This window comes from Convolutriloba macropyga, chromosome 3, assembly GCF_964194025.1.
Source record: "Convolutriloba macropyga chromosome 3, txConMacr16.3, whole genome shotgun sequence".
NCBI lineage: Eukaryota > Metazoa > Xenacoelomorpha > Acoela > Convolutidae > Convolutriloba > Convolutriloba macropyga.
The window spans coordinates 13,054,537-13,080,458 of record NC_134470.1 but is presented as its reverse complement, the minus strand read 5'-3'; the positions used below and the strand labels follow the sequence as shown (position 1 = coordinate 13,080,458).

The window sequence follows — 25,922 nt, the reverse complement described above, 5'->3', positions numbered from 1 at the left end:
AGAGAATAATTTCATCTCCTAGGCACTCCAAGCACGGTAGCACAAGTTCAAAAAGAAGCTTTCCTTTGAATTTACTTTTAAATAATAGAGCAACACCACCTCCGCGGCAGCTTTTACGGTTAACATTAAAAACAGAATAATTAGAGCCAGCTATTAAATCAACACAGTGTTGGGTAAAATCGAATATCCATGCTTCGGTAATGGCGAATAAAGAGACATCATGCGCTAATAAATAAGGCTCAATGAAATCTATTTTATTGCAAATTGACCGTGCATTTCATAATATTACGCGTAAGCAATGTTGTTGTAGTCAATTCACCTGCGGCTGGCTGCTAGACTCAGAATTTAATGTCTTCAGCCAGTTTCGCGCTTCTTCATTTAGAAAATACCGTCTTAATATTATGTTTGCCGGCCAAGTTTCAGTGCTCTCAACAAGTTCTGTCGTGTCTTCGGGGAAAACGACATGGAAAGATTTAAGCTGCCTGTTCCTGCTAGGTAGTTCTCTGCATGCCAAAGGTTTCATGTTTTGCTCGTTACAATAATCAAGAAGTGATGCGGTATCAATGGATTGCGGTACTCTACTGATAAAGTAATGTCTTCTTGGCGGAAGTCTTGGTTTTGGTTGAACTCCTTGAAAACTAGCATTCGTTTTGCTTCCCTGAACTATGGCAATTTCGTTAACTGATCGTTTCCGTTTTTTCGATTTATCACTCGACACCGAAAAATGACCGTCCTTGCAATTTTGAAAATTGAAATATGGTCGTGGGGGGTTCGGTCCCACAACTTTTTGCGCATACGTAGGTCGATTTATGGGATTGACTAACAGTTTGGCTGTTTCTGCAGCACTTGGTTCATTGAAAATATTATCATCTTGCGTATTCGTGATACTCTCCTTAATTTCACTAACATCGGATTCAATTTTGTTCAGTTTATTCAATTTGGCATTCAGTTGAGATAAAATACGAGTAGGAGTTACCCCAGAACACTCTTCGGATGACCATTGCACGGAACCACATTGAAGTATGTAATCTGTAAAAGGGTCACATTCCTTGCACAAACCAGCAGAAGCACACCACATGCATAAAGTTGAGCACTGCTCCATTGTGCAATTGCATCCAGCACAGAGTTTCGGGGGTTGACCAGCGTCAGCCCCAAGCATATTCATTTAATATGAAACTATTTAATAAAACAGAAGTAAGGAAGAATTTGCTCATTAAAACGTTGCAAGCATTTCAAATTTTGCCTAACTAGCAGCCGTTTCTAGCCCAACTGTAGCAGCCATTTTTAACACTCAAACGACCCCAGAAAGTGCATTTTAAATTTCCAGAGGATGTTCCATAAATCTTGATTTTCGCGAAAAAAATATTTATTTGTCTCTACGATCTCAAAATTTAGCAATCTGTGAACCTGAGCAAGTTGTGGTACATGGCGGGAGGTACATATTGGCTTTCATTGCCTTCTCCCAGGACATGAGTGCGAATGTCAGTTATGGAGTTGAGTTCCATCTGATGTAGAGCTTCACACACTACACCAGCACCCCAATATGCACAGGTGCCATGAACAAACTCCTGTATCACAAAGAGCCCGCCGGGTCGCAGGTATCCCAGGAGGGTGTTGATTGCATCGTCCGCCTTGCAATGATGCAACACCAATCTGAACACAACTTAATTACCTTTTGGGTGACTCTTCTTGGTAAAACAGTAAGTTAGTATATTGGAATAGTAAATATCGCGGTAAGAATGTCACACTAGAAACCAAAGATCGACTGCCCAACAGGGAACTTTTAATTTTCAAAAATCAAAATTTATTCAGTTTGTCGAAACAAAAAAACAGCAGAGAGAAACGTACGTTCAATTCACAAAATAACTGTTTCAATTCTAAAAAATTGTGAAATGGGAAAACACCGCTTCTCAGGAACATTCTTTGCGTACAAGCGAATACATTTATACGAAGCGTCAAAAGTCAGGCAATCTAAAAAATGAACAACTAAAACAAAATGATAACTCTGCCAGAAATTTAGAGAAAACTGATGTTTTGGAATATCTTCTTCGTGTCCACACTCCACATGTAGGACTTCAAACACAGTTCACGACAGCTTCTGATACTTCTGTGATCAAGGACACAACCTTGAAGTATACTATGGTACCAAAAGGACACACACAGCATCATTTCTGCTTTTAAAGCATGATTCCTGCTTCATAAGCATGAATTCCGCCCAGGCGTGGAAAAAAATGGTGTGAAATTTAGGAAGTTTTAAGAGAAATTTAATTCTCATTGCAATACAATCAGATGGACAGAATATCCGTGTTAAGTGTCCAAGCAACCGAAAAGCGACCGGTTATCTGGACATTTAAAAAAATTACGAAGAAAAAAATGCATTTTCAGGACAGTATTTTTCGATAATACTCCTGCGAATAAATCAAAGATTGTCGGCAATTTCTTCCAAGAGAAGCAGTGGAAGGTGTTGGAATGGCCGACAAATAGTCCAGATCTAAATCCAATCAAACACTTATTGGCAATTTTGAAGCAGCAACTGCGAAAATTGAAATTTTTTGGGAAAATTTACCAGAAAAAACGTCAGAAATTTGAAACAAAATTGACCCATATGTCATTAGAAACCTGTATGAAAACTATACAAACCGTCTGCTAGACATTGAAAGGTAAACATGTAATGACGAGTTATTAGAAAACGAATTTGAAGTGAAAACGTGATATTTGACGTTTGTAGTGCTCTTTAAAAAATCTTCAGGTGCATGTAGCTTTTTGGTACCACAGTGCACCATTCTGGCTTTGGAAAACGTGCACTACATCTTCTTCTTTTCCACGCAGAGTGAATGTAGAGTTGCCAACCCGTACCCACTTGTGGAGAGTTGCGCGACATCGTCCAGCAAACGCCCGAGGCATGTTCAAAGCTTTACACTTCTTCCAGGGAAAGTGATAGTGAACAGGTAACTCCTGGTGAGGGGTGATGTGCTCACCTAACAGCTAGCTCAGAAACTATTTACCAAATCTTGTCTTGGTATGGGTCAATTAGGACGTTTAAAGGACGAGTCTGTTATGAGAAACAGCGCAGCGGTAGAAGTTGTAGCGGTACTGCATTTAGCCAAACATTGAGTGGCTCTGGTCAGACAGTTGCTTGCGCCATTCTGCTCTTGCAGCTACCTCCCCGCGTTCATTTTGAGGAGCTATCCCCTCCAGCTTATACAGATTCTGTACTTTTGCCGTCTGCAGACAACCAGTAATTCTACTCACTGTCGCGTTCGCATTGATGTCAAATTGCTGTTCATGGGAAAATGTATGCCAGACTGCCAAAGCTTACTCAGCCGCAGACATGGCAACGCTTGGGAACAATGTGAGCAGAGTTCTCTGGTCGGCTCAATGTCGCTGGAAGAGACGTAGCAGATTATTTCGGCTTAAGTCTTTCTTTCGTACGTTGTGACAGTGCCGTTCGTAACTACGTGTTCGGCCCGGAACCACTCGTATATACTTGAATTCTGGTTTATGTGTCAGCAGAGTTCCCTTCCCAGATAACTTGCAGTTTTCGTTTTGTCATTTTTAGAAGCAAGAGGGAACCTGTTTTGTGGCTTGGTTTCAAGTTTTTGTGCCCGTAGTAGTCGCTCATTTTACTGAGGGCACACAGCTCAATTTTCTCGACACTTGAGTCTTTGATGGCCATAGCCCGACCATCAGCGAAAAAGAAATTATAAAATCCGTTTGTGAGAGGTTGATCAATTGTGTAGACATTCAACAGCAGAGTCGCTAGAAAACTACCGTGATAGTTGCTTCTTTTGTTTCGGCCAGCCGCATTTAATTTCAGGCAGTCTAGAACTACGTAAAACATGCAATTGGTAAGCAGCTCAAGTATAACTCGACAAAGCTTTCACCGACTAGTTGGTGGAGCTTCCAGAGCAAGAGTTTGTGTGTTTTCCATGGGCTGAATGAGATTCAGGACTGAGGTTGATTTCCCTATTCTGAAGTCCACTTGCTTCTTAATCATCATGGGATCGACGACGGGAGCCAATCTCTGAAGTATTATTCTCCAAAAAAATTGTGTGTGGCAGAGAAGTGATTTTGGGCGGTAGCTCGTCGGTCTATACGAGAGGTCTTTCTCTGGCTTAGGTAGAGCGACAAATTTTGCCTTGCGCCTTTACCTGGGAATATTTGGTCCTGCAATACAGGCGGTTAGGACTTCCGGACCAGCACTGCGGTCACCGGTATTCGATTCCCCTACGACAATCTATTTCCTTAAAAACGCAAACTTTCAGAACATTCCAGAAACACATACGTTTCAGATAACATTCAGAAAGCCATTTCTTGATAAACTGTACATAGATATGTCTATACTGCTCATCAAAAAATAACCTAAAAAATAAAATTTCAAAGCTTCAAACACACAATTTAACCAAAACTGAACGACCATGGCAAGAAAACTTTTCTTGGACTTTAAAAAATGAGCACATAGTTAAATTGAGCGAAATCCACACAAAAACGATTATTTAATTGACCCTAACTAATGGACAGATTGAAAGATTTTGACGAAACAAAAGGGTTCTGACCACGAGAATAGTGCAGGCTGGACTACAAGTACTGCACGAATGGATTTCCAGAATCGAATACCTCAAAAAACGAAGAAAATCATGTTAGCATGAACCCTCATGAAGTGGTAAGTATTGCAGACAGTTAACCTGGAGACAGCTGTCTGATTCAACAATTGAGACCTATTTACCTAACAGTTCACATTTTTAAACACTGTCAAAAACAAAACAAAAACCGGAGTTATACACATAGAGAGCATTGATAAGATTAAATGGTCAACTCTACGGTTTCTATACTATACATTGGTATATATGAAAAATGGCCGAATAGGTAAAAATTTTGAAGCAACAAAGCAATTGTGAACTCGAGAAAAGATCCCAAGAGTAAAACGCGTCGGCAAAACAAATCTGATTGCACAAACATGCAAAACTGTCTGATCATAAACTAGAAATCTCTAGAAAAGAGATAACAAAAAAGTTCTAGCCAACCAGCATTCCAGATTTCCCAAACCTCAGCGAAAATAAAATGTCTTTGCAAGTATAGTGGCATAAATCTCAAGCGATCTCCAGGAGACAATGGTTTTGTATCCCAAAATGGAGGCAAATATCAGCCAACTAAAAATTCTGGCAAATATCAGCCAACTAAAAATTCTATCCTTCCGAAAAATTAAAACAGGAAAACCGATAGCGGAAGTAAAACTCAATTTTCCGATAAAAAATGTTAATATAACTTTATGTTGTTTCTCTTCAAAGACAGTTGCAAGAGTAGCAAGCTATCCGTGCAACATAACACCAACTATTAACAAGGTGCCATGGTGTAGTGGTTATCACATCTGCCTAACACGCAGAAGGTCCCCAGTTCGAGCCTGGGTGGCATCATCTTTTTAGATCAAGACAAGCAAGTTTATGTACCGATAAAAGGCCCAATTTTACAAACGTTTGCCCTATTATCAACAACTTAGACACCAGTTATTCAAATTAACGAAAAAGGCTTGAAGTGTGCAATTGCCAATATTACCACAAAATTTTCTTGTGCGCAAATTTTTAATTTTGAGGTAACCGATGAACTTGATGCAAATCTTAGCGTTCACACTTGCCAAAAAACTCTGATAAATCTCAACAAACTGATAATTAATTGGCAACGAATGAAACTTTCGTAATAAGTTTTCAAATGTTGAGAGAGAACAGATGGACTGAATTAAAAACGCCTCAGAAAAAATGAAGCAAAAAAGAAAAGCGAGACTTTCCCATTTTAGCCCCCCATGAAAAAATAGCCCCCCCCCATTAAGGCATTATTACCATGACTGTGAGGGTTATTGGTTATCTGACCAGTAAGCTGGGGGGGGCTATATTGCGAAAGACCCGAAACGGCCAGGGAAAGAGCGGGAGAGAAAGAGATAGCAAGAAAAAAGAATAGAAATGGCCACAAAGATAGCATGAAAAAAGAACACAGCAAAAAAAGAACTAAATTGAAGATTCAAAAACTGAGTATAAGGTTCATCGGACAAGCAGACTTCGAAAGGCAAGAGAGCATACACCAGAGCAAACAAAAACAAGAACAGCTTTCGATAGTAAACAGAGTATATACTGAGACAAAATAATAAGAAAAAGTTTGCACTATGGGATACAAGACAACAAACGTCACCTCTGTAGAAAATAAGTAAAAAAGACCAGAACTTTTTCGAATTTCGATTTTACTAACAGTTTTGAAAAAAATGCTCTCATATTCAAACACTTCATTAAAAATCAGATCTCTATACCTCAAACATACCATTTATTAGAAAACTTATGAAAATTAATAGAAAAAAAAGCGTTTAGTACAAATACATGATCGCGCTGCAAAAGGATCAAACGAAGCAACAATAAAGAGGACCAAATTTAGAAAATGTTGCCCTATTATCAACAGTTTAGACATCAGTTATTCTACTTTACGAGCAAGGCTTGAAGTATGCAGTTGCCAATTTTACCACAAAATTTTCTTGTGCACAAATTTTTAATTTTGAGGTAACTAAAGAATTTGATGCAAATCTTAGCATTCACACTTGCCAAAAACTCTGATAAATCTCAACAAACTGATAATTAATGGCTAACGAATAAAACTTCCGTATAAAGGTTTCAATTGTCGAGAGAGAAAATATGGACTTAAAAACGCCTCAAAAAAATAAAGCAACCGAAGGCGGGTCTTTCCCATTATAGCCCGCCATTATGGTAGAATTACCATGATTGGGGGGCTATAGGTTATGTGACCAGTAAGCTGGGGGCTATAATGGGAAAGACCAGAAAAGGCCAGAGTGAGAGAGAGAGAAAGATACGAGATAGCAAGATAAAAGAACAAAAACAAATACAGAGATAGCATGAAAAAAAAATACAAAGGAAAAGTCCTCAATTACAATCCAAAGAACTAAATTATAAATTCAAAATCTGATTATTAGGTTCATCGGACAAGCAGACTTCGAAAGGCAAGAGAGCATACACCAAAGCAAAAACAAACAAGAAAAGCCTTCGACAGCAAACAGAGTATATACTAAAACAAAGTATTAGGAACAAGTTAGCACTACGGGATACCCGACAGTAAACATCACCTCTGTAGAAAAGAAGTAAAAACGACAACGAAATTTTTCGAATTTCGATTTCGCTAAAGGTTTCGAAAAAAGGCTCTCACAGTCATTTAAACACTTTGTTAAAAATCAGATCTTTATACCTCATATATTTCATTTATTAGAAAACTTATTAGGATAATTACATAAAAAAATGTTTAAAGACAAAAAAAGATCAAAAGAAAAAAAACTAATGGTCTCAAAGTGAAAAAACTATTAGCTACAAGCGGGAAACATTAATTGGACGCAACTTAGTCTCAATAGAAAGAAACAATAAAACCTGTCAACACTAAGCGCGAGGCACTGTAACCCAAACCGATTATCAGGCACGGTTAAAACTTAAAAAAAATTTGTTTTGAAAGTCACTGCTCTCAAACTAAAAACATCAGTTAACAACTTCAGCTCAGAAATAGCTCAATTTTTGATGAATCAGAAAGCCTATAACAGCTGTGATTAGTAAGGAGACTAGATAACAAGATCCACGATTATAGGGAGCAGCAGAATTGGAAAAACTCAAAATTTTGATCAAAAAATGTCTAAGTTGCTAAAACCTTTGAAGATGAATCCAAAACATATGAATAATTTATTTGAAACTCATTTTCATGGTAGCCGTAGAGACATTGTCATGATAAACACTGTCATGTCGAAGTTGTTAAAACTCATTGCTATAAATTCAAAGCATCAATTACAACTCCACGCAAATCTAATGGGAGCTGCTACTAGTTGAATTGAACGATCACATATCGAGAATTAAAACAAATGTGCAAAATGAAAAAAAAATCGTTGATAACTTTTGAAAACCTGTCAACTCAAAGTTGCCGAAAATGTTAGAGATGAATGGAAAGCGTTAAAAAACTTAGGTTTTGCCTTATTAGAGTACGAATGAGCCCACACATTGAGAGTAAGGGAGAGAGCGACGGAAAGAACCATGAGAACGGGTCAACTCCAAAAATTCACTTATTATTTATGAAAGAAATCACATAAACCTATAGCTGCCCATGATTATGTACTGAAGTGTGCTACACTCAGTAACACCATTTGATAATCTTAGTGCTATTTTAAGATTTTACGTTATAGTGCGTGAAGCACAAACTGGAATTGGACAAAGTCCACTTTAACGTGTGAACAAATTACTAAGTAGTTTTGAATAAGGTACTATTTTATGATCACTAACTTAAACTGAGAATACCATGACGTGATATTGTCACGCGACATAGAGAACACCAACTTAACCATGGTAACTCTGTCGACACTGCTATCTCTATCCAATAGGATACTAGAGAACCACGTGTCCGCAGGTATAAAAGGAGCTCGCACGCTCCACCACCAGCACAATTTGGTCCCCGATAACTTCTGATTTAAATCTTACTATTGCTCCCTTGCTTAAATCTCAGCTTACTTGAGATAGCTTTTAACTTAGAATATTTTGTGACAGGTTCTTAACTAAGAACTTTCTATATCAGAAAATATTAACTTAGCACAATTTTGGAAATCAGGTAAGTTCAGTTAAACTTTCTAAGTTAGAAAATAACATCTCTTAAATTCTATCTAAGTTAAAGTTAACTTAGAATATCTCAATCTGTGCTAACTAGTGTTATATCTATCTTAATAACTTTAAATATTCTATCTCTTAATGCTCGGTTCATATTTAATGCTGTTTAACATAACTTATTAACTCATATTTGCATTTAACTTTCTTTAATACTTAACTATATACCAAGAGTAGAACTAGGGGTTGAACTCTCAAGTTACACACGTGGTCCCGCGATTAACCCCGTCGTTTAAGTATCTAATGTACGGACCAGCAGTATAAATGGTGGTCCCAGAGAGGCGAATTCAATTTAACTTGTTCACTTAATATAGAGAGGCGAATTCAATTTAACTTGTTCACTTAATATAGAGAGGCTAATTCAATTTAAATTGTTCACTTAATATAAAGAGGCAATTTCAATTTATCTTGTTCATTTAAACTATAAGAGAAGCCTGCCTAAATTTAACTTGTTCATTTATACTATTAGAGAGGCCCTAAAATTTAACTTGTCTAATTTAGCTAGTCAGAAGGCTTCTCCCTTAATCGTAAGCTTATTATTAAAATTTAATTTAGAGTGTTCCTCTGATCTTAACAGTCTTTTCAGTAATGTCTACTAGTGGTACTAGTACCCCACCCGGTATCCCACCACCTGAAACTCCCATAACACATCCAAATCTTTCACTTGTATCTTTTTCAGGCAATGATACTAATCAGGATGCCACTTCTTTTTGGAACTCTGTAGAAAATAAAATCCTCTTTTCATTAGGAACTAGGCCTACAACGCACGCTGCACAAACTAGCTATGATAAAAGGCAACAATCCTTATTCAGTTCACTTTTAACTGATACAGCACTAGAATGGTTTGAAAGTGAAGTCACAGATGCTACAACTTGGAATAATTTAAAAGATGAATTTATAAAGAGATTCACAGACGGTAAAGACCAATTTAGATTTAAACTTGAGGTTGAGAACACATACAGGCAGGAAGGAGAATTGATAAAGAACTATCTACATAGAATAAAGAGTGGAATTGATAAAGGTTGGCCAGAAAAGATACCAACAAGCATTGCAGGTGATGACAATATAAGAAAGGAGAACGAAATCCAACAAAGACAGAGAAGTCAGAAATACATAGATTTTGCTATAAGAGGACTAAGACCACAAGGTTTAAAACGCAAAGCGCACGAGAAACTTATTGAGGATCCTTCAAAAACTTGGACACAGTTTGTTGATCACTTAGTCGTCAAAGACTTTTAACGTTTTCTGTAACAACAGAGTCTAATGGAGCTACAGGACTAGATAAACGTAAAACACTTGAGAGCAAAATCATAGATTTAACCAGCCTTTTCAAAAGCAACGAAGTAAATGCTATAGATACTTCTAGGCCTAGAGACCCGAACATAAAAGGCAGACCTAACAGTACTAGATTCTATGATTATTGCAGAAGTAATGGTCATTCCATCTCTAGATGTACAAAGAAACAGATTGACGATATTGTTAATAAACTGAGAAAGGAACTAGCAGAACCAAGAAAGCAAAATATAACATTCTCTAATGATTATAGAAAGAATAACCGAGGCAATACAAGATTCAATGGTCCTAGAAACCAAGGCTATCAACCAAGAGGTGGCTACTCAAAACTATAATCCTAGGTTCAACAAGCCTAACTATCAACAACAAAATACCTCCTTTAACAACTATGGTAACAGATTCACTCAATCACACGAACAAACCTTCCCGCAGCAAAATACATATAGAAATAATGAACCAAACCCTGAACAATAATCACCATCACCACAACAACAGCACCAGCCACAACAAGGCTCTAGCTTCTATGCACCAAATAGAAACAACTCTCTACAACAAAAACAATCAAAACCTAACAATATTCAACAACAACCAAATCAAATAAGTTTCGTTGAAGGTGACGATGACTACGTAAATGCTTTAACAGACTTCTTCCCTTTAAACTATTAAAGTCTCCGAACGCTACTAAAGAAAGTAGTACTAAGTCAAGAATATACCTCAACTTATACCTCACTTTGCCACCGGATCCATTAAAAATAATAGTGGTTTAGAAGTAGAATTTATGATTGACCCAGGATCAACTTGCACTATCATCAATCACCCAACATCCTCTAGTAAACCTTGCACAAAATTTGCATCTACAAAGTACAAACTGTGATTCAAAAACATATACTGGTTCCTCAATAAGAATGCTTGGCTACACAACTATCCAATCTAGTTTTGAAACAGAAGGTAAATATACAGTCCCCCATAAAGTATTCGTGACTAAAGAACAGAGACAGAACATAATAGGTATTGATTTTTGTCATTTGTTTCTAAAGGCACTTCACTTCGATATCCCCGCAGTAGAGTTAAAAACTGAAAAAAACTTAATTTGCTGCGGCTCACTCAACAATGAGAAGGATTATCCATACATAGCTAAAATGACTGCTTTAAACATAGCTCAACTAATCTTTCTACAACAGAAAAGTACACAATTGCACAAACAAAAGCACCCCAGTCAAGCTTTATTTCCAACAGGAACATATTTCATGCCTCATATAAATGTTGCAAAAGCTGACCTAGTCTTTGTAAACACACTTTGTCCACAATCTGAAGAATTTCTACCCATATTTATGGAGAATCAAAAGAATCACCCAATACAGATAAATGGAGGAATAATAGGTTATGCTATGTGTGATATAACCGACAAACCTATACAAAGGTACAATATCAAAAAATGGGCTGAATTTACAAGCATAATACTAAATGAAAGCGAAGACTATAACAATTGTTCTATACTACACACAGTAGTAAACAATTTACAAGAAGGACAGCAAATTCAAACTAATTCTTGCATTAGATATGTAGATTTTCGTACCCAATCTATATTTGACTCTAATATGCCTATAGCGCACACAATATCCTCAGATGCAGAAATGAGAAAAGGCTTTGCTATCACAATCTCCAAAAGAATACCATTATTAAAGGACTACTGTAAAAGTAAGAACTGTGATATAGGTGACATAATAACTTTCAGAGCAGATAATAACCTAGTATATAACCTCATCACTAAGGCTAATCATTATGAGAAGCCAACAATTGATAATCAAAACTACGCTAATTGCTATGAGAGATCACGCACTAGGACTAAATTTACGCTGTATAGCGATGCCAAAAATAGCTTGTGGTTGAGCCGGAATGGATTGGAGAGAGATATCTTCTCTAATTGAACAAACATTTAAGATTTCAGGCATAACTATCTATGTGTATACAAGCAAAGATGATATTGATAAACTACAAAAAGTAGAAACCATTACACTAGAAAAGGAAGAGGTGCTCGAAATTATTGAAAGTGAGTTAATAGAAAAATGCAAAGAAGATGAAAGAGAATTAGCCACAGACTTCTCTACCGAGGCCAAAGAACTATGTAGACCTAGAGTCAATGACCAGTTTCCTAAGTTTAGAGATAAACTACAAAGCAACCGAATCATAAATAAAGCGGTTAGTGATTTTGTAATTAAGCAAAATAGAAATACAGTCCAAGACATAGAGTATCTAGAAAAGTTTCTGGAGAATTTCGATTTCTCACAAAGTGATTTGAATGACGATGAATTGTTTGAGTTAATAGAAATAATAATTGAGGATAATGATGTTTATTCACATCATAAGTATGATATTGGTAGAACTAAACATAAATTTCAATTACCCCTAAAGAAAGACGCTACCTTTAAAAAACAACGACCTAGCGAAATACCCATTCAACTCAGAGATAAATTAGAAAAGCTAATGGATGAATTAATTCAAGCAGGAATAATCAGAGAGCTCAATTAGAACAATATGAATAGTTGGTTTGTCAATCCTTTTATCATATTACCTAAGCAGGATTATGTAAAAATAGTCACTGATGCTAGATACCTAAACTCTATATCTGATACAAGTAATTCTAGTTGGCCACTTGAACCATTAAATGTTCTAATGACAATAATAACCGGAACTATTTTTACAAGTAGTGACTTATCATCAGCTTATAATCAAGTACCACTAACCGAAGATACACAGAAGGTTACAAGTTTTATTGTAGGAGGCAGACAGTACACTTATCAAGTAGGACTTTATGGTCTTAAGCTATTACCCAGTTACTTCAGCAAACTTATGCGTTATGCATTCGGACCTCTTATAAAACGTAAACAAGCCATAACATACATAGACGATACTTTATTACAAGCTAAAGATAAACGAGAAATGTTTACAATAGTAAAAGAGTATCACTCTTTGCTTCGGATGGCAAACCTTAAAGCAGGCCCTGATAAAGCAATGTTTTTCTTACAAAAAGTGAGATTTCTAGGACATGTTATATCTAAAGATGGACTATCCCCTATTGCTTCACGCATAGATGATATAAGAAACCTAAAAACGCCAGAATCGAAAACAGAAGTTTTAAGAAATTTAGGAATGATGAGTTTCTATCACACCTATATTTTAAACTTTCACATAGATGCAAAACCTTTATATGGTTTAACAACAGATACAACAATATTCAAGTGGTTACCAGAACACGAAAAGGTATTCACAGACCCTAAACAAAGATTCTGTCACGATATTTCTAACGCATTTCCTTCTAATGACTATCCCTTTCATATACATGCTGATTCATCTAACTTAGGAACAGGTTGTGTCCTTATACAAGATCTTCCTGATAGAAAACGTATGATTTCAGCAAACTCAAGAGTATTTGATAAAGCTGAACAAAAGATGTCCCCTCAACATAGAGAACTATGCGGAATAATTTCTGCATTACAAACATACAAATTTTATGTTATTGGATCCCCATTTCCAATCTATCTCTATTGTGATCACAGACCAATTCTTTTTCTTTGGTCACAACGCGGAAAAAAGTCACATCGTTTCTTTAAGTATCAAGTTGTAATAACTTAGTTTCAAAACTTGCAAATTATTTACACTGAAGGCAAAAACTTAGCGTTCCCTTACATTCTTAGCCGAAACGTTTCTTTAGCAGATGCTAAACTTTATCAACTAGAATACAAAGAATTACCTAAAGATAAAAAGTTTCATATTAACGGAAAAGAAGTGAACTATTCTGTATTGCATCAAGACGATAAGGACGCAACAGCTAACGACTGTTATCGAATTATTGTTCAAGTCAAAGGCGAAAGAAAGAAACTAATCAATATAAACGATGAAGGTGACTTTAGTGTAGATGATGCACCAGACTACATAGATGAGCACTGTAATGCTATACAGTTTTTCTGATTGTTTTCGCTACGGCACAAAAAAAATAAAGAAGTTAACCTCAGAACTGGCTAGTGAACATGACAATCACTACTACTCCGAGATTTAAGAAATAGCCGAAATAAGTGATGATCGAGAAGGTTATGATGACCAAGAGTGGCTAGGCTTAGTAGAAGGTAATATTGAAAACTCATTTATTGAACAATTAGAATCTGCTAAAGCCGACTATATTAGACGTACAAAATTTAAGAAACTTATTGAACCAGAAGCTTTTCAAAACTCAGAAAAGGATGTCCACACAGATACATTAGATTTAATAGCTAAAGTTACAGATTTTTCAAAAAACGCTAATCTTGACACTGATGATATTCTTGAAGAACAAGTAAGCGACTCCGTGATAATCAAAGTTAGAGATTGGTTAAAAACAGGCAAAGCTCCAGAAAAAGACTACACAATTAAACAAACTAAAGCATTACAAACTTATAGAAATATTTTCAAATTGTTGTTTCTAGAGAGTCAATATCATTTACTCTGTTACTCTGAACCTTGTGAAGACGGCTCTTTTGACGTTAGTATATGTGCACCACTTTCACTATTTATAAAGATATGCGAAGTCGCACATACGCATGAACTTAGTGGTCAGAGAGCAGAAAGCACAACTTATAATAGAGTTAAGCGATATTTCTATTGGCCCGGTATGTTTAAATGGATTGAAATGTTAATGTTAGATTGCTTAAGTTGCCAAACTAATAAGTCAGCACGCAAAGACTTAAACGAAGCACCCTTAGAACCATGGGGACAATTAGAAGCTATACCCCTACATACACTTCACATTGATCATAAAGGTCCACTACGACCACTTAGTAAAGGAAATAGATTTTGTCTTGTAATATTAGATGCTTTTTCTAGATGTACACAAGTATATCCTAGCAAGAATGCCGAAGCTCTCGAAACAGTAAATCAACTAGAGAAATTTATAACCACATGCGGTATACCGCAACAAATAGTACATGATAATGGCAAAGCCTTTATTAGTAATGATTTTGTTCACTATACAAACGAAATAGGAATTACACTAGGCCCCCGAACTGCATATTCACCGTGGACTAACGGCAAAGTAGAAGTAAAAAATAAACATTTGACTAATTACCTAAGACATTTTATTAGTAAAAGTGGATCTAATTGGTCCGAGTACACTAGTAAATTTGCATTTTCACACAATACTGCAGTAAACTATAGTACAGGATACACCCCTTATGAAATACTATTCGGAACAAAACCACAAATACCCTTATCACTAAAAATAGGACTACTACGAGATAATCAAAAGAAATGCACATCAGAGTATTGTAGTAATCTACCACCACACTCGCATAGTGAAGAAACTTGTAATAACAAAAAGATAGAGAAATTACTACAAAACAGATTATCAAACGAAATGTTAAAACGAGAGAATACATTTAAAATTATATATTCGAATACCTCCACTAAATGTAGACAAACTACGAATAAAGCACACAAGTATAGAAATAGATTTAGCTTGGAAAGCCTATACCTGAAGGTAGAAAAGTACTATTAGAAAATCACTCTAAAGGACTACTAAAGTCTAAAAAGCTACAAGAGCTACGCTCAGGCCCTTACACAGTGGAACGAATGCTAACTAACACTACATTTGAAATACATGATAAAACAAATGAGAAGAAAACCGTGCATAGAAATCATATAGCACCTTATTACCCGAAAGAAGAAAAAATACAAGAGCTAATTGAGAACTATGTAGTCCCAGACGACACTGATGATTATTATACTCAATATAATTAGCATAATATAGCCAAATCTAACGCTCATAGAGGCGCACAACATATTGCTAATTCACAGTGGCCATTAGTAGAAACACAACATACTGTTAATCCTAGTAGTACACTACAGCCAACATTTAACGTTGAGTCTACCCCACAAAAGATTCAGGCTTAGAATCGCTACAAACACGAGTAAATAACACTACACATATTCAAGGCACAAGCTCTTCTAATTTTCTACCCCCACGCATTTCAACCTCCTACACTATACAAAACATGTATTCACCTAATAGCCCACAGCAAGAAAACTTTTCTACCCCACCTGATAATACTAGTAAATTTAAAGCTACACGTAAATTATTCCCCCAAGCAACGCATAATAGCCCCAAATCATCACCTTAAAATTCTACAACTACAGCATCAACTAATATATCTAATTTACCCGACGCAAATGAAGTATTAAGCAGACCTCAGCGTAATAGAAAATCACCTACATTCTTTGGTGAACCTATTCCTTCTGACTTGATACATAAACTCAAAAAGAAATAGAGACACAAAATCTCCTTAAATAAAACTTTTATAATAAAAGCGTCCCCAAGCACAAAACTGCAATAAAAATGATAAAAACAAAATAATATACAAACATTAAAACCCCTCTTTACTAAAAGAAGATAAAATATTTTCTCTCTTCATACGCTACCTTCAGCACCAGTCTCCTCATCACTGCGCACATTAGACTTGAGTTTTTGAAAATAAGGCAGTTCTGATAGTTCCAAGTAAAAAGCTGTAAATAGCACTCTTGGAAAACTGGCCCTTTTTTGGGGTTCCACCAGGTCTCCCCGAGATTGTAGAGCTCATCCTCAACATCCAGTAGCATCTTCCAATGCTCGTCATTTCTCTCCTCTGGTCTCATGTAAAGTTTCTTGAAGAACTAAAACAATTGCAACTTGTACGCCTACTAAAATCTGACCCTAAACCAGCACCCTCTGTTCCCCCCTCCACGTACTACATTCTAAGTTACCCTTTCATTCTATTTCCCGGTTGGAAGCCCTGAAAAGGTAGAAAATTTACTCACATCTTTCCCTAGAAAGAATTTAATTTTATCGACGGTTTCTGCAGAGACACACTGTGTTTCCCGTCTTTCCCAAGGGCGTTTGCTTCCTATGGCTCTAATAATACCATCAATTTCATCGTCAGATAATACGAGTTGAGGAAACTTATAACTTGCAGAGAAGAAATATAAGAATTGAGTTGCAGATAGACCTGCAGTATCCTGGTATGAGAAATGTAAATATTGACTCCTCCGCTTTCTATTTTGAATCAAGCTCAGAGGTTCTAAACTAACCCCATTCGTATCTAACCACCACCTAGGGTTTTCTAAGGGTTCTCTAGCTAGCTCAGTCTCCCGCAGATAATTCACCATGTACCAATTTATGATAAATAATAAGATTGAATGAAGTAGAAAGAAAAAGGAAATTTAGAAAATGAAAAATATAACAGAAATGGAATCAAAGAAAAATTAGAAGATAAACGTTAAAGAAGAAATAGATTGAAACTAAAAGTCGAGGAAAATTAAGTTAACAAGAACAAAATTTAAATTTAAAGTTTAGAATTTACTATGCAAGAAGAGATCAACTATAGTCAACAAGAGTTAAAGGCAAAAAGCAAATAGCCCACTCAACACAAATCTTACACAAAGTACGCGATTAATCACCATTGCAAGCTGTTACACACACACATAACTTCTCTACATGTTCAAAGCTTATGCAAATTTAAAATTTACGCATACCTTTTATTACAAACTAACGCTGAAAACACATGTTACCCAAAGAAAAGCTAAGTAGAAACAAGTCCCTATGAGCAAATACCATTATCTAAGCTAAATACCTTAAGTACAGGAACTTGTCCCTTGCAAACTATTTAATCCACGTAAAATCGCATTTAGTCAGGAAACGCAAATTTAGGCAGCCCAAATAGTCAACAGATAAGAGCTAACCTTACTAGTTTAAGGACCCAAGGAATGTTTAAAATGAACATTGAAGCACTTATGAACAAATAACTAACCTGAATATTACGACTTCTAAACACAAGGTTATTTCAACTAAGAACAAACAAAATTCCCCTACTAGAACAAGTAGAAATCGATTTACTATTTTCCCTGAGCCCACTTCTATCACCAGTCAGTTGAACAAGCATTTAAATCCTACACTAACTTGAATTAATAAAGTCAGCAAAATCATAGGAATTATACAAAAAATTTCAAAATTAAGTTACCCCTTTTATGAACGCGTCCAGATACCAAACTAAAAATTTGCACATCAACGCACAAAAACCTAACAAACAAAACGTTGCGAGCAAATTTTCTATATCAAGCTTATAAGTGAAAATATCGTACTTTATACTTGATGTTCAACACTAAAGTTTGATAATTCAACTTCTCACACGAAAAAAAGTCTCCGGAAATGTTTAAAAACTCTAAAACCCTGAGAATTATATTCAGTTGTTCTTAACACCTAGTACCTTAGCCTGACACAGGGGATTTTTGAATTTCGATTTATAAGTACATTTTTTTAGATATAATGTTCACCTACAAAGGACATAAAACAGCAAATGTTAGCTCAATAAGTTCTAAGAGGTCTCGGAAAGTTTCTGTTGAAGTACAAGTGCTACCTTTTAGCGTAACTCAACCATTGACATCTATACTATAGCCCTACATCTGCGATTTCTAAAATTCGAACCAGAAGTTCCTTTTTAAGACACATTATAATCGCATAGAACATATAAAAACAGCAAATCCTGAGCATTCAATTTTACGAAGTTATCGTAATGTGCTTGTCGTTTGACCAGTTTATCACAACGCTACATGCCACTAGTCAAGGTTAGCCATCAACCAATCAGAATTGAGTACACATATTTTGGTAACTTAACCCTGACAACCACTATTTAATAGCCTTACCAAAATTCAAAATCACTTTTCACAGTTACTTTCTGAAATCAATTACTTCTTTCGCTCTCAAATTCAGCTCTAACAATATCTCTCTCTCTCTCTCTCCCTATCTTTCACATTTTGTCCCTTTCGACTAATAAACTTAGAAAACTTAGATAAACTAGTTTTTAAGCATTTCTATTTGTGACCACCAGCTAACACTTGTCACAACACACATATACCAGGTATCCTAGTTCACTAACAATTCTAAATGTTCTTTTCTCAGATATCAACTACAGAAAAAGAGTATATAACTCTTCAGGTTGAACGTAGATTCGAATTCCAAACAACACTACTCACACTAAACACCTTAACCATTCGTCAAATTTCTAAAGAAGTAAGAACTGTAGTGTTCCTTGCTATTAATTCCAACAAAGATCCTATTGCTGTCTTCTGGGGAAAATATATTCAAATGTCCCTTGTTTGGTTTTAGAAACACTAACTGATCAATGAATATTCCGTTAAACGATTATTGGATTATAGCTTCAAGAACAACTTTCTCAACTTCTTACATTCCTTATAACATACCGGATAAAACATACCGGAAAAAATAACAATAAGTCAGCCACAATTGATCGATCGTATATTTCATATAAAAACATTGTTATTTTCTTCGTTAAAGGCCAGTTTGTAAACTTAGAAATAATTGTTTGTTGGACCCATAACAAACCAGAACAAATTGAACGCTTTCATTTCCAATTAAACAACAGAGACGAAATAAACCTTGATATCATTGAAGCTCCCTTTACTGTAGACCCTTAATCTATGTTACCACTTTCCCTTGAAACACAAGTTCTTACTATTGCATATGACCCGCTATCTTATATTAGAATATTCCTCCTAGAGAAAGTATTGAAATTCGGAAATAAAACTGTAAAACTTGACAAGTGTTTTGTTTCTAATCGACAGAAAATAGTTGCATTCTTTGTAACATCAGAAAATAACGCAAAATTGGTTATATTTTGGGTACCATATAATCCCGCTCACGTTCACGAGCTAAAATATCAGATTAATTTCACGGATAATATTAACTTGAATTTGTTAGACGCACCTTATACTGTCTTCGTTTAATAAATGGAAGACGGAGAAATCAAAAAGTCACCAGCAATAGACGAAGTGATAAATGTAAGTTACAAAATGTTTCTTTTCATATTACTTTGCTTAACTCTGTTCCCACCTGTTGCAACTGATATTGAATCTGAAATTGCTCAACGTATTGCAAAACTAGAATTACTCATTGAATATAACGATTCTCACCCAAACTTCATAGAATGTGTCATAGATAGAAATAATTGCTTTACTGAAGAAATCCCGTACCTTAAATTATTAAAGCCTCCTGAAAAGCTATCAGTTTCAGAGATACGGTCAAAAATCAACGAACATTCACTGCCATCACTGAATATAGACAAGTTCTTTAAAGAAAAACTTACTGATAAGAAAGCGCTTCCTTCAAAAATAGAATCCTTTATGAATAACTCAAATTCGTTCTGTTCAGTTTCTTAAACTTATTGCTATAATACCTCTTGCTTTTCTCTGCGTTATAACTGCTTGCTCCGCAAAGTATCTGGTCTTTATTATATTTCCTGCATTACTACTCTTAACGTCTCTTGCTGACGCCAGACCAATTGAAAAGATGAGTATCTATGAGAATACAGCTCCAAACCTTCATGTTAACCACTTTGATTGCTCAAAAATGATTTCACATCAGATGTATTCTCTCAACAAAGTAGCACCCTGCGAAACTCGCCCTGATAAAATTAGCACTAATCAAGCACGAGTCAATCTCTACCAAAGAAAGTATAAAATTAAGCTAGAAGCAACTATGTGTAAAGCAACCCAACAGCAATTACGTTGGTTTTGTGATTCTTTTGACTCTACCGGAAAAGATGCCAGACATAATACTATTACTACTTCAGTTAAGCTTGATGCTCAGAAATGCAAACTTGCAAAGGAAAGGAAAAAGATAAAGCTTTCCCCTTCTTCTAGTTCAGTAGAATTCGATTTTGACACATCTTTGTTCTAAAACTTTAACTCAGGCAAAGTTGGAACTGGAAACAATGAAAATAACTCCCGAGGTTGGATTACACACTATACTTATGAAACATATACGCAAAATGTTAGCCTGAATGTAAACTTCAGAGATGGCATAGTTAATAACTGGCAAAATATACCTCTACCTTGTCCTTTATCAGGCGGAGGCTGCGATTCTACATCTACTGATCCATTTGCATACACTTGCGATGAACTCAAAAATTGTCTTTTCACTATGATTCGCTTTTTTAACGCTCAAATGGTTAAAGCTAATGACAAATACTATATAGTTAAGGATCCTAAACTTAGCTCAGCGCAGTCAGACTTTGATTTACAAAGCTTTATTTTCCAAGTTTACAATAAACCACAGTCTTTATGTAGTCATCCACAAATAGTGTATCCTACGCCATATGATTCTCTATATATTAGTCGTCGTGACGGTTTCGATATGAACACTGGAGAACCCATTCACAAATTTAAATCTGATACCAGTGCCATTACGCTTAAAAATAAATATTATTCCAGTGATAACAAAACAGTTGATACAAAGCATTTTTAAATTTATGAGAATATTGATTTCGAAACCCATCTTGGAACAAAAATTGACTATTTGCGCTTTATTAATCTTCGGCAACTTCAAACCTCTACTCTAGAGCTATTAAGAAATGACTGTGAATTAGAACGCTCAACTATTCTCAACACTTTAATGATTTCTCATGAAAATCCGCGTTTAGCTGGATATACCTTAACAAGAAACAGATCTATGTTTATCAAAACAAACGGCAATGTTGCCTGGTTATATAATTGTCATGAATTTCATTCACCCTTACAAATTCTTAGTAAGTGCTATAACCGAATACCAATTCTCTATGAAGATGAAATACATTTAGTTGATCCGGTTTCTAGACAAACCTTCACTGAAGCCAAAGAACAATTGTGCTCTGATAAACATTCAATTTATTTCAACTAGATGTTGATGATGACAATTCATGGGTTGAATTAACCCCGCAGATAAAAGTAAGAGGACCTGCACTCTTTAAACCACACATAGTCATTCAGCAAATTGCTAATATAATTACAGCAAGCATTCAAGCTTCTATCTACACATATAAAGAAATGATGGCTTTCTGGAATTCAATAAATTTCAACTCCAATATGAAAGGAGTTCTCAAACACTTTACTAAGTCACTATTAGGTAGCAGAGAATCATTTTCAAATATTTCAGGCACAAATTATTATAACTGTAGAACTATTTATCTGGATTCATTCATTCCACCCGACTTCTTTAAAAATCAATTTGTTGAAACCTTTGGCAAAATACAATATATAATTGAGCGATGCGGAACATTCTTTGCCGCTTTCTTATTCATTAAGCTACTCATCGACATAGTCTTATGCTTAATTCGAGCAATGCAAATTAACAAAATTACAGATGCATCTATTCACTTTAGTAAAGCACTCTTTGCTGCCACATTTGATTTAATGTCAGTTCCAATTCTGACTTCTATCTATCAAGCAGCAACAAATTCAGAGAAAACTAACACTGATGAAAAAAAAGAAAGGACAATGCAAGTTCCAAAATCTGAAAATACAACTAGAGTTACTCAAAGCCCACCTTATGATAATAATAGAATGCGAACTCTAACCAATGAGAATAAAAATGGTTATCCAAACCTAAATGATAAGAATAATAGAGACGAAAAAAGAAACGATCACAACGTTCCTACGTCTCCAGTATAGGATTAATTCCTCTATCACTCTAATATCATCAAACTATATGATGATCATACAATACAGACTGACTTCATATTTACAACTGATTTACCTTATAAGAGAATACAAAAAAATAACAAAAAGAAAATACTTGCAAAATAACTTCGAAAAATATACTCTTAGAAAAGAATAAGAGTAGAGAATACTTGATCTTTCAGGAACTTTCTTCAATCCCTAACGAATTGATACTAGTCTTTCAGAAGGAACCTTCGAGTGGTTGGCCCGAATACAATACACAATCAACTTCTAAACCTCAATCTGGAGTTAAACAACTGGACAGACTAGTACAACCCACAACTCACGTTACCCCATCTACAACTTTTCCTTCAGCTATCAAGATTTCAGCAGTACCAACTCAAGCAACTAGTGCAACAAATTCATCTACGACAGTTACATCATCCAAAAGGAGAACTAAAACCACAGACACAATTGCAAAGAAACAAACACGTAAACAATTCACTAGAGAGACATTCCGGCCCGCGACACCGCTAGAAGTAAATTTACCCAAGACAAACAGTACGGTACCCAACGTCTTAGCAAACACTACAACTTCTCAATCATCACGACCAAACTTCATTAAATTTCATCAGTACACAACTACCCCCTGCAAGACCGCCTACAAAAACAACATCAAGCTGAAATACAAGCTAAAACCCCTGGTTTTAGTGGAAACCGGAACTACGATACGAATTTAATCTATCAGTAGCAACCCAACATCAACAGATTCAATCTCATGAATTTCATTGCTCTCAAAGTCACTGCTCTCAAACTAAAAACATCAGCTAACAACTTAAGCTCAGAAATAGCTTCATTTTTGATGAATCAGAAAACCAATAACAGCTGTGATTAGTAAGAAGACTAGATAACAAGATCAACAATTACAGGAAACAGCAGAATTGGAAAAGCTCAAAATTTTAATCAAATTGTCTAAAATGCTAAAACCTTTGAAGATGAATCCCAAACATTTGATTGATTTATTTGAAACTCATTGTCATGGTAGCCGGAGAGACATTGTCATGATAGCCGAACAAAAACTCCAGAAACCGTCAAAAGAAAAAAAAATAAGGATCTTTTGAAAACAAGTATTGTCGAAGTTGTTAAAATTCATTGCTATAAATTCGAAGCATCAATTACAACTCCACGCAGATCTAATCGGAGCTGCTGTTAGTTGAGTTGAACGATCACATATCGAGAATTAAAAAAACGTGCAAAAAGCAAAAATCATTGATAACTTTTGAAAACAAGTCAAGTCAAAGTTGCTGAAAACGTTAGAGATCAATGGAAACCGTTAAATAGCTTAGGTTTTGCCTTATGAGTACGAATGAGTCCAGACCTTGAGAGTAAGGGAGAGAGTGACGGAAAGAACCATGAGAACGGGTCAACTCTAAAAATTCACCAATTTTTTATGAAAAGAAATCACATAAACCTCTAGCTGCCAATGATGAAATCAAAAATTACCCTTAGAAGATATTTGTCAACATTTGAAAATTTTCGTACCAAAAAAAGCAAGATAGAAGAAGAAGTCATATAGCCGCACGCGAAAAAACTATATAAAAATTGGCACTTGCTCAAAGGCTCTGTTCTCAAGTTCAATTTACAAACAGTTGGAACAAAAGTTGGTTACAAGCAGTTGGAACACCGCGTAAAGCTACAAGCTTTTCAATCCTTTTAACACTAATAAAATTTAACAATAAAAAGATCATAAACTACCTTATTAGTTATAATGAGAAAGAGAGTGACAAAAATATCAACAATGGTGTTCGAGCATAAAAACTATTAGCTGCAAACTAAAGAAGTTAATTGGATCTCAAGTTGTTGGGTTAGAGGGCTGATAAAATCCCCTATTATTGAGACCGAGTGACATGACAACAAATAGAGGGAAATTGAAAAAAAGTGCCAATATCTAGAAGAAAGTGTTTGCACTCGCGAACATTTTAAGCAGTAGAGTTGCTCATTTTGTCGATTATTGAAAATTGAACTTTTCAAAAACAAGTCTCGGCAATTAGTTCTAAATTACCGTTGACAACAAGGAACCAAACCTCACAAAAATCAAATCGTAACCATTCGTGTTCGCATCACACGGGTAGTTCTTGTCTTCCACTGATGATTTCTTATGAATAACTTTTCCTTGATGCTTCTCTACAAGCCCCTCCATGTGTCCTGTGAACATATCTGATGGCTCGAGCAGTGTCAAAGATCCCGATCCTTCTTGTATCTTGTTGAGGAACAACGGAGCCAGCAAACCGGTTCCGGAACCAACATCCATAATGTTCCAACTTGGTTCAATTCCCAGGGAGTCTATGAGATTCTTGGTTTCGCTTTCGGTCACTTCAAAATTTTGTAACAGCATCTGTTCGAAGCTGGCAAGCACCGAGGGATCGTCATGTCCATGACCATGTCCATGATGATGATGGTGGTGGTCGTCATGATCTTGAGAGGTTTTATCATCTGACATTACTCAGCTTAAATTAAATTACTAAAAAGAAGTAAAAAAGAAGTAATAAAAGAGAAGAAAAAGAAGAATATTTAACGTAGTTGCACCTATTGCGTATATCAGTTCCAATACTCAATAATGAACAACTTTTGAGTATCATCATTTCCACTACTCAATAATTTTATTAACAATTTTTATATCTACACGCCACTCGAGCGACTACAAATTTATGAAACAGCAGAACTTCATTTCATCGTTGGACGTCCATTCTCAGTCTCAGTCAAAATGATTAATACAACTAAAATGATTTCAGCATTTCGTGTGTTGAAAAATATGTTAAAACTCTTCAAATCTTTAAATTCTTAGAATCTTTAAAAATCTTTAAAAATTATCAAAAACTAAATTAAAATAGCATATAGATAGAAATTTAGGATCTGTTTCCAGTATATAAAGACGGCAGTAAAAACAAACAAGGCGGCTCGGTAATGTGCGATGGCACATAAGGTTCCGACCCCACCTATCCACAATTTTGGCATAATTGTCTACCAAATGAGGAACAGATAAAAAAACCCAAAAATTATTTTTTGGGAATCCCAAAAAACCCAAAAAAGCCCAAGTATTTTTCAAAAAAATTGTGTATGATCGATAAGATAGCTTCCAAAGCAAATAACCCAGTGGAGTAAAAATTGAAGCATTATATTGCTGCGATATGCCAATATTAAGAAAGCGAGTCAAGACGAACAGCAAAATCAAACAACAACAACAACAACAACAACAACAACAACAACAACAACAACAACAACAACAACAACAAAAACAACAACAACAACAACAACAACAACAACAACAACAACAAAAACAACAACAACAACAACAACAACCACCACAGCAACAACAACAACAACAACAACATCATCAACAACAACAATAACAACAACAACAACAACAACAACAACAACCACAACAACCACAACAAC

The 25,922-nt window shown here is 35.6% G+C and overlaps 1 protein-coding gene and 1 non-coding gene across 2 annotated transcripts in view; one reads left to right on the top strand and one right to left on the bottom strand.

Moving 5' to 3' along the window:
* Window positions 1-25,008, bottom strand: part of LOC142336872 (uncharacterized) — a 29,744-nt gene extending 4,736 nt beyond the window's left edge. The window contains exons 1-2 of the mRNA XM_075385833.1: window positions 24,551-25,008; window positions 1,408-1,653 (exon numbers count right to left, since the gene is read on the bottom strand). Coding sequence (XP_075241948.1) covers window positions 1,408-1,653; window positions 24,551-24,966 — 662 coding nt within the window. The 5' untranslated portion in view covers window positions 24,967-25,008. The remainder of the gene's footprint in view (window positions 1-1,407; window positions 1,654-24,550) is intronic.
* Window positions 5,342-5,414, top strand: Trnav-aac (transfer RNA valine (anticodon AAC)). The gene has a single exon. It is a non-coding gene; the product is annotated as a tRNA-Val (tRNA).
* Window positions 25,009-25,922: the final 914 nt, after the last annotated feature.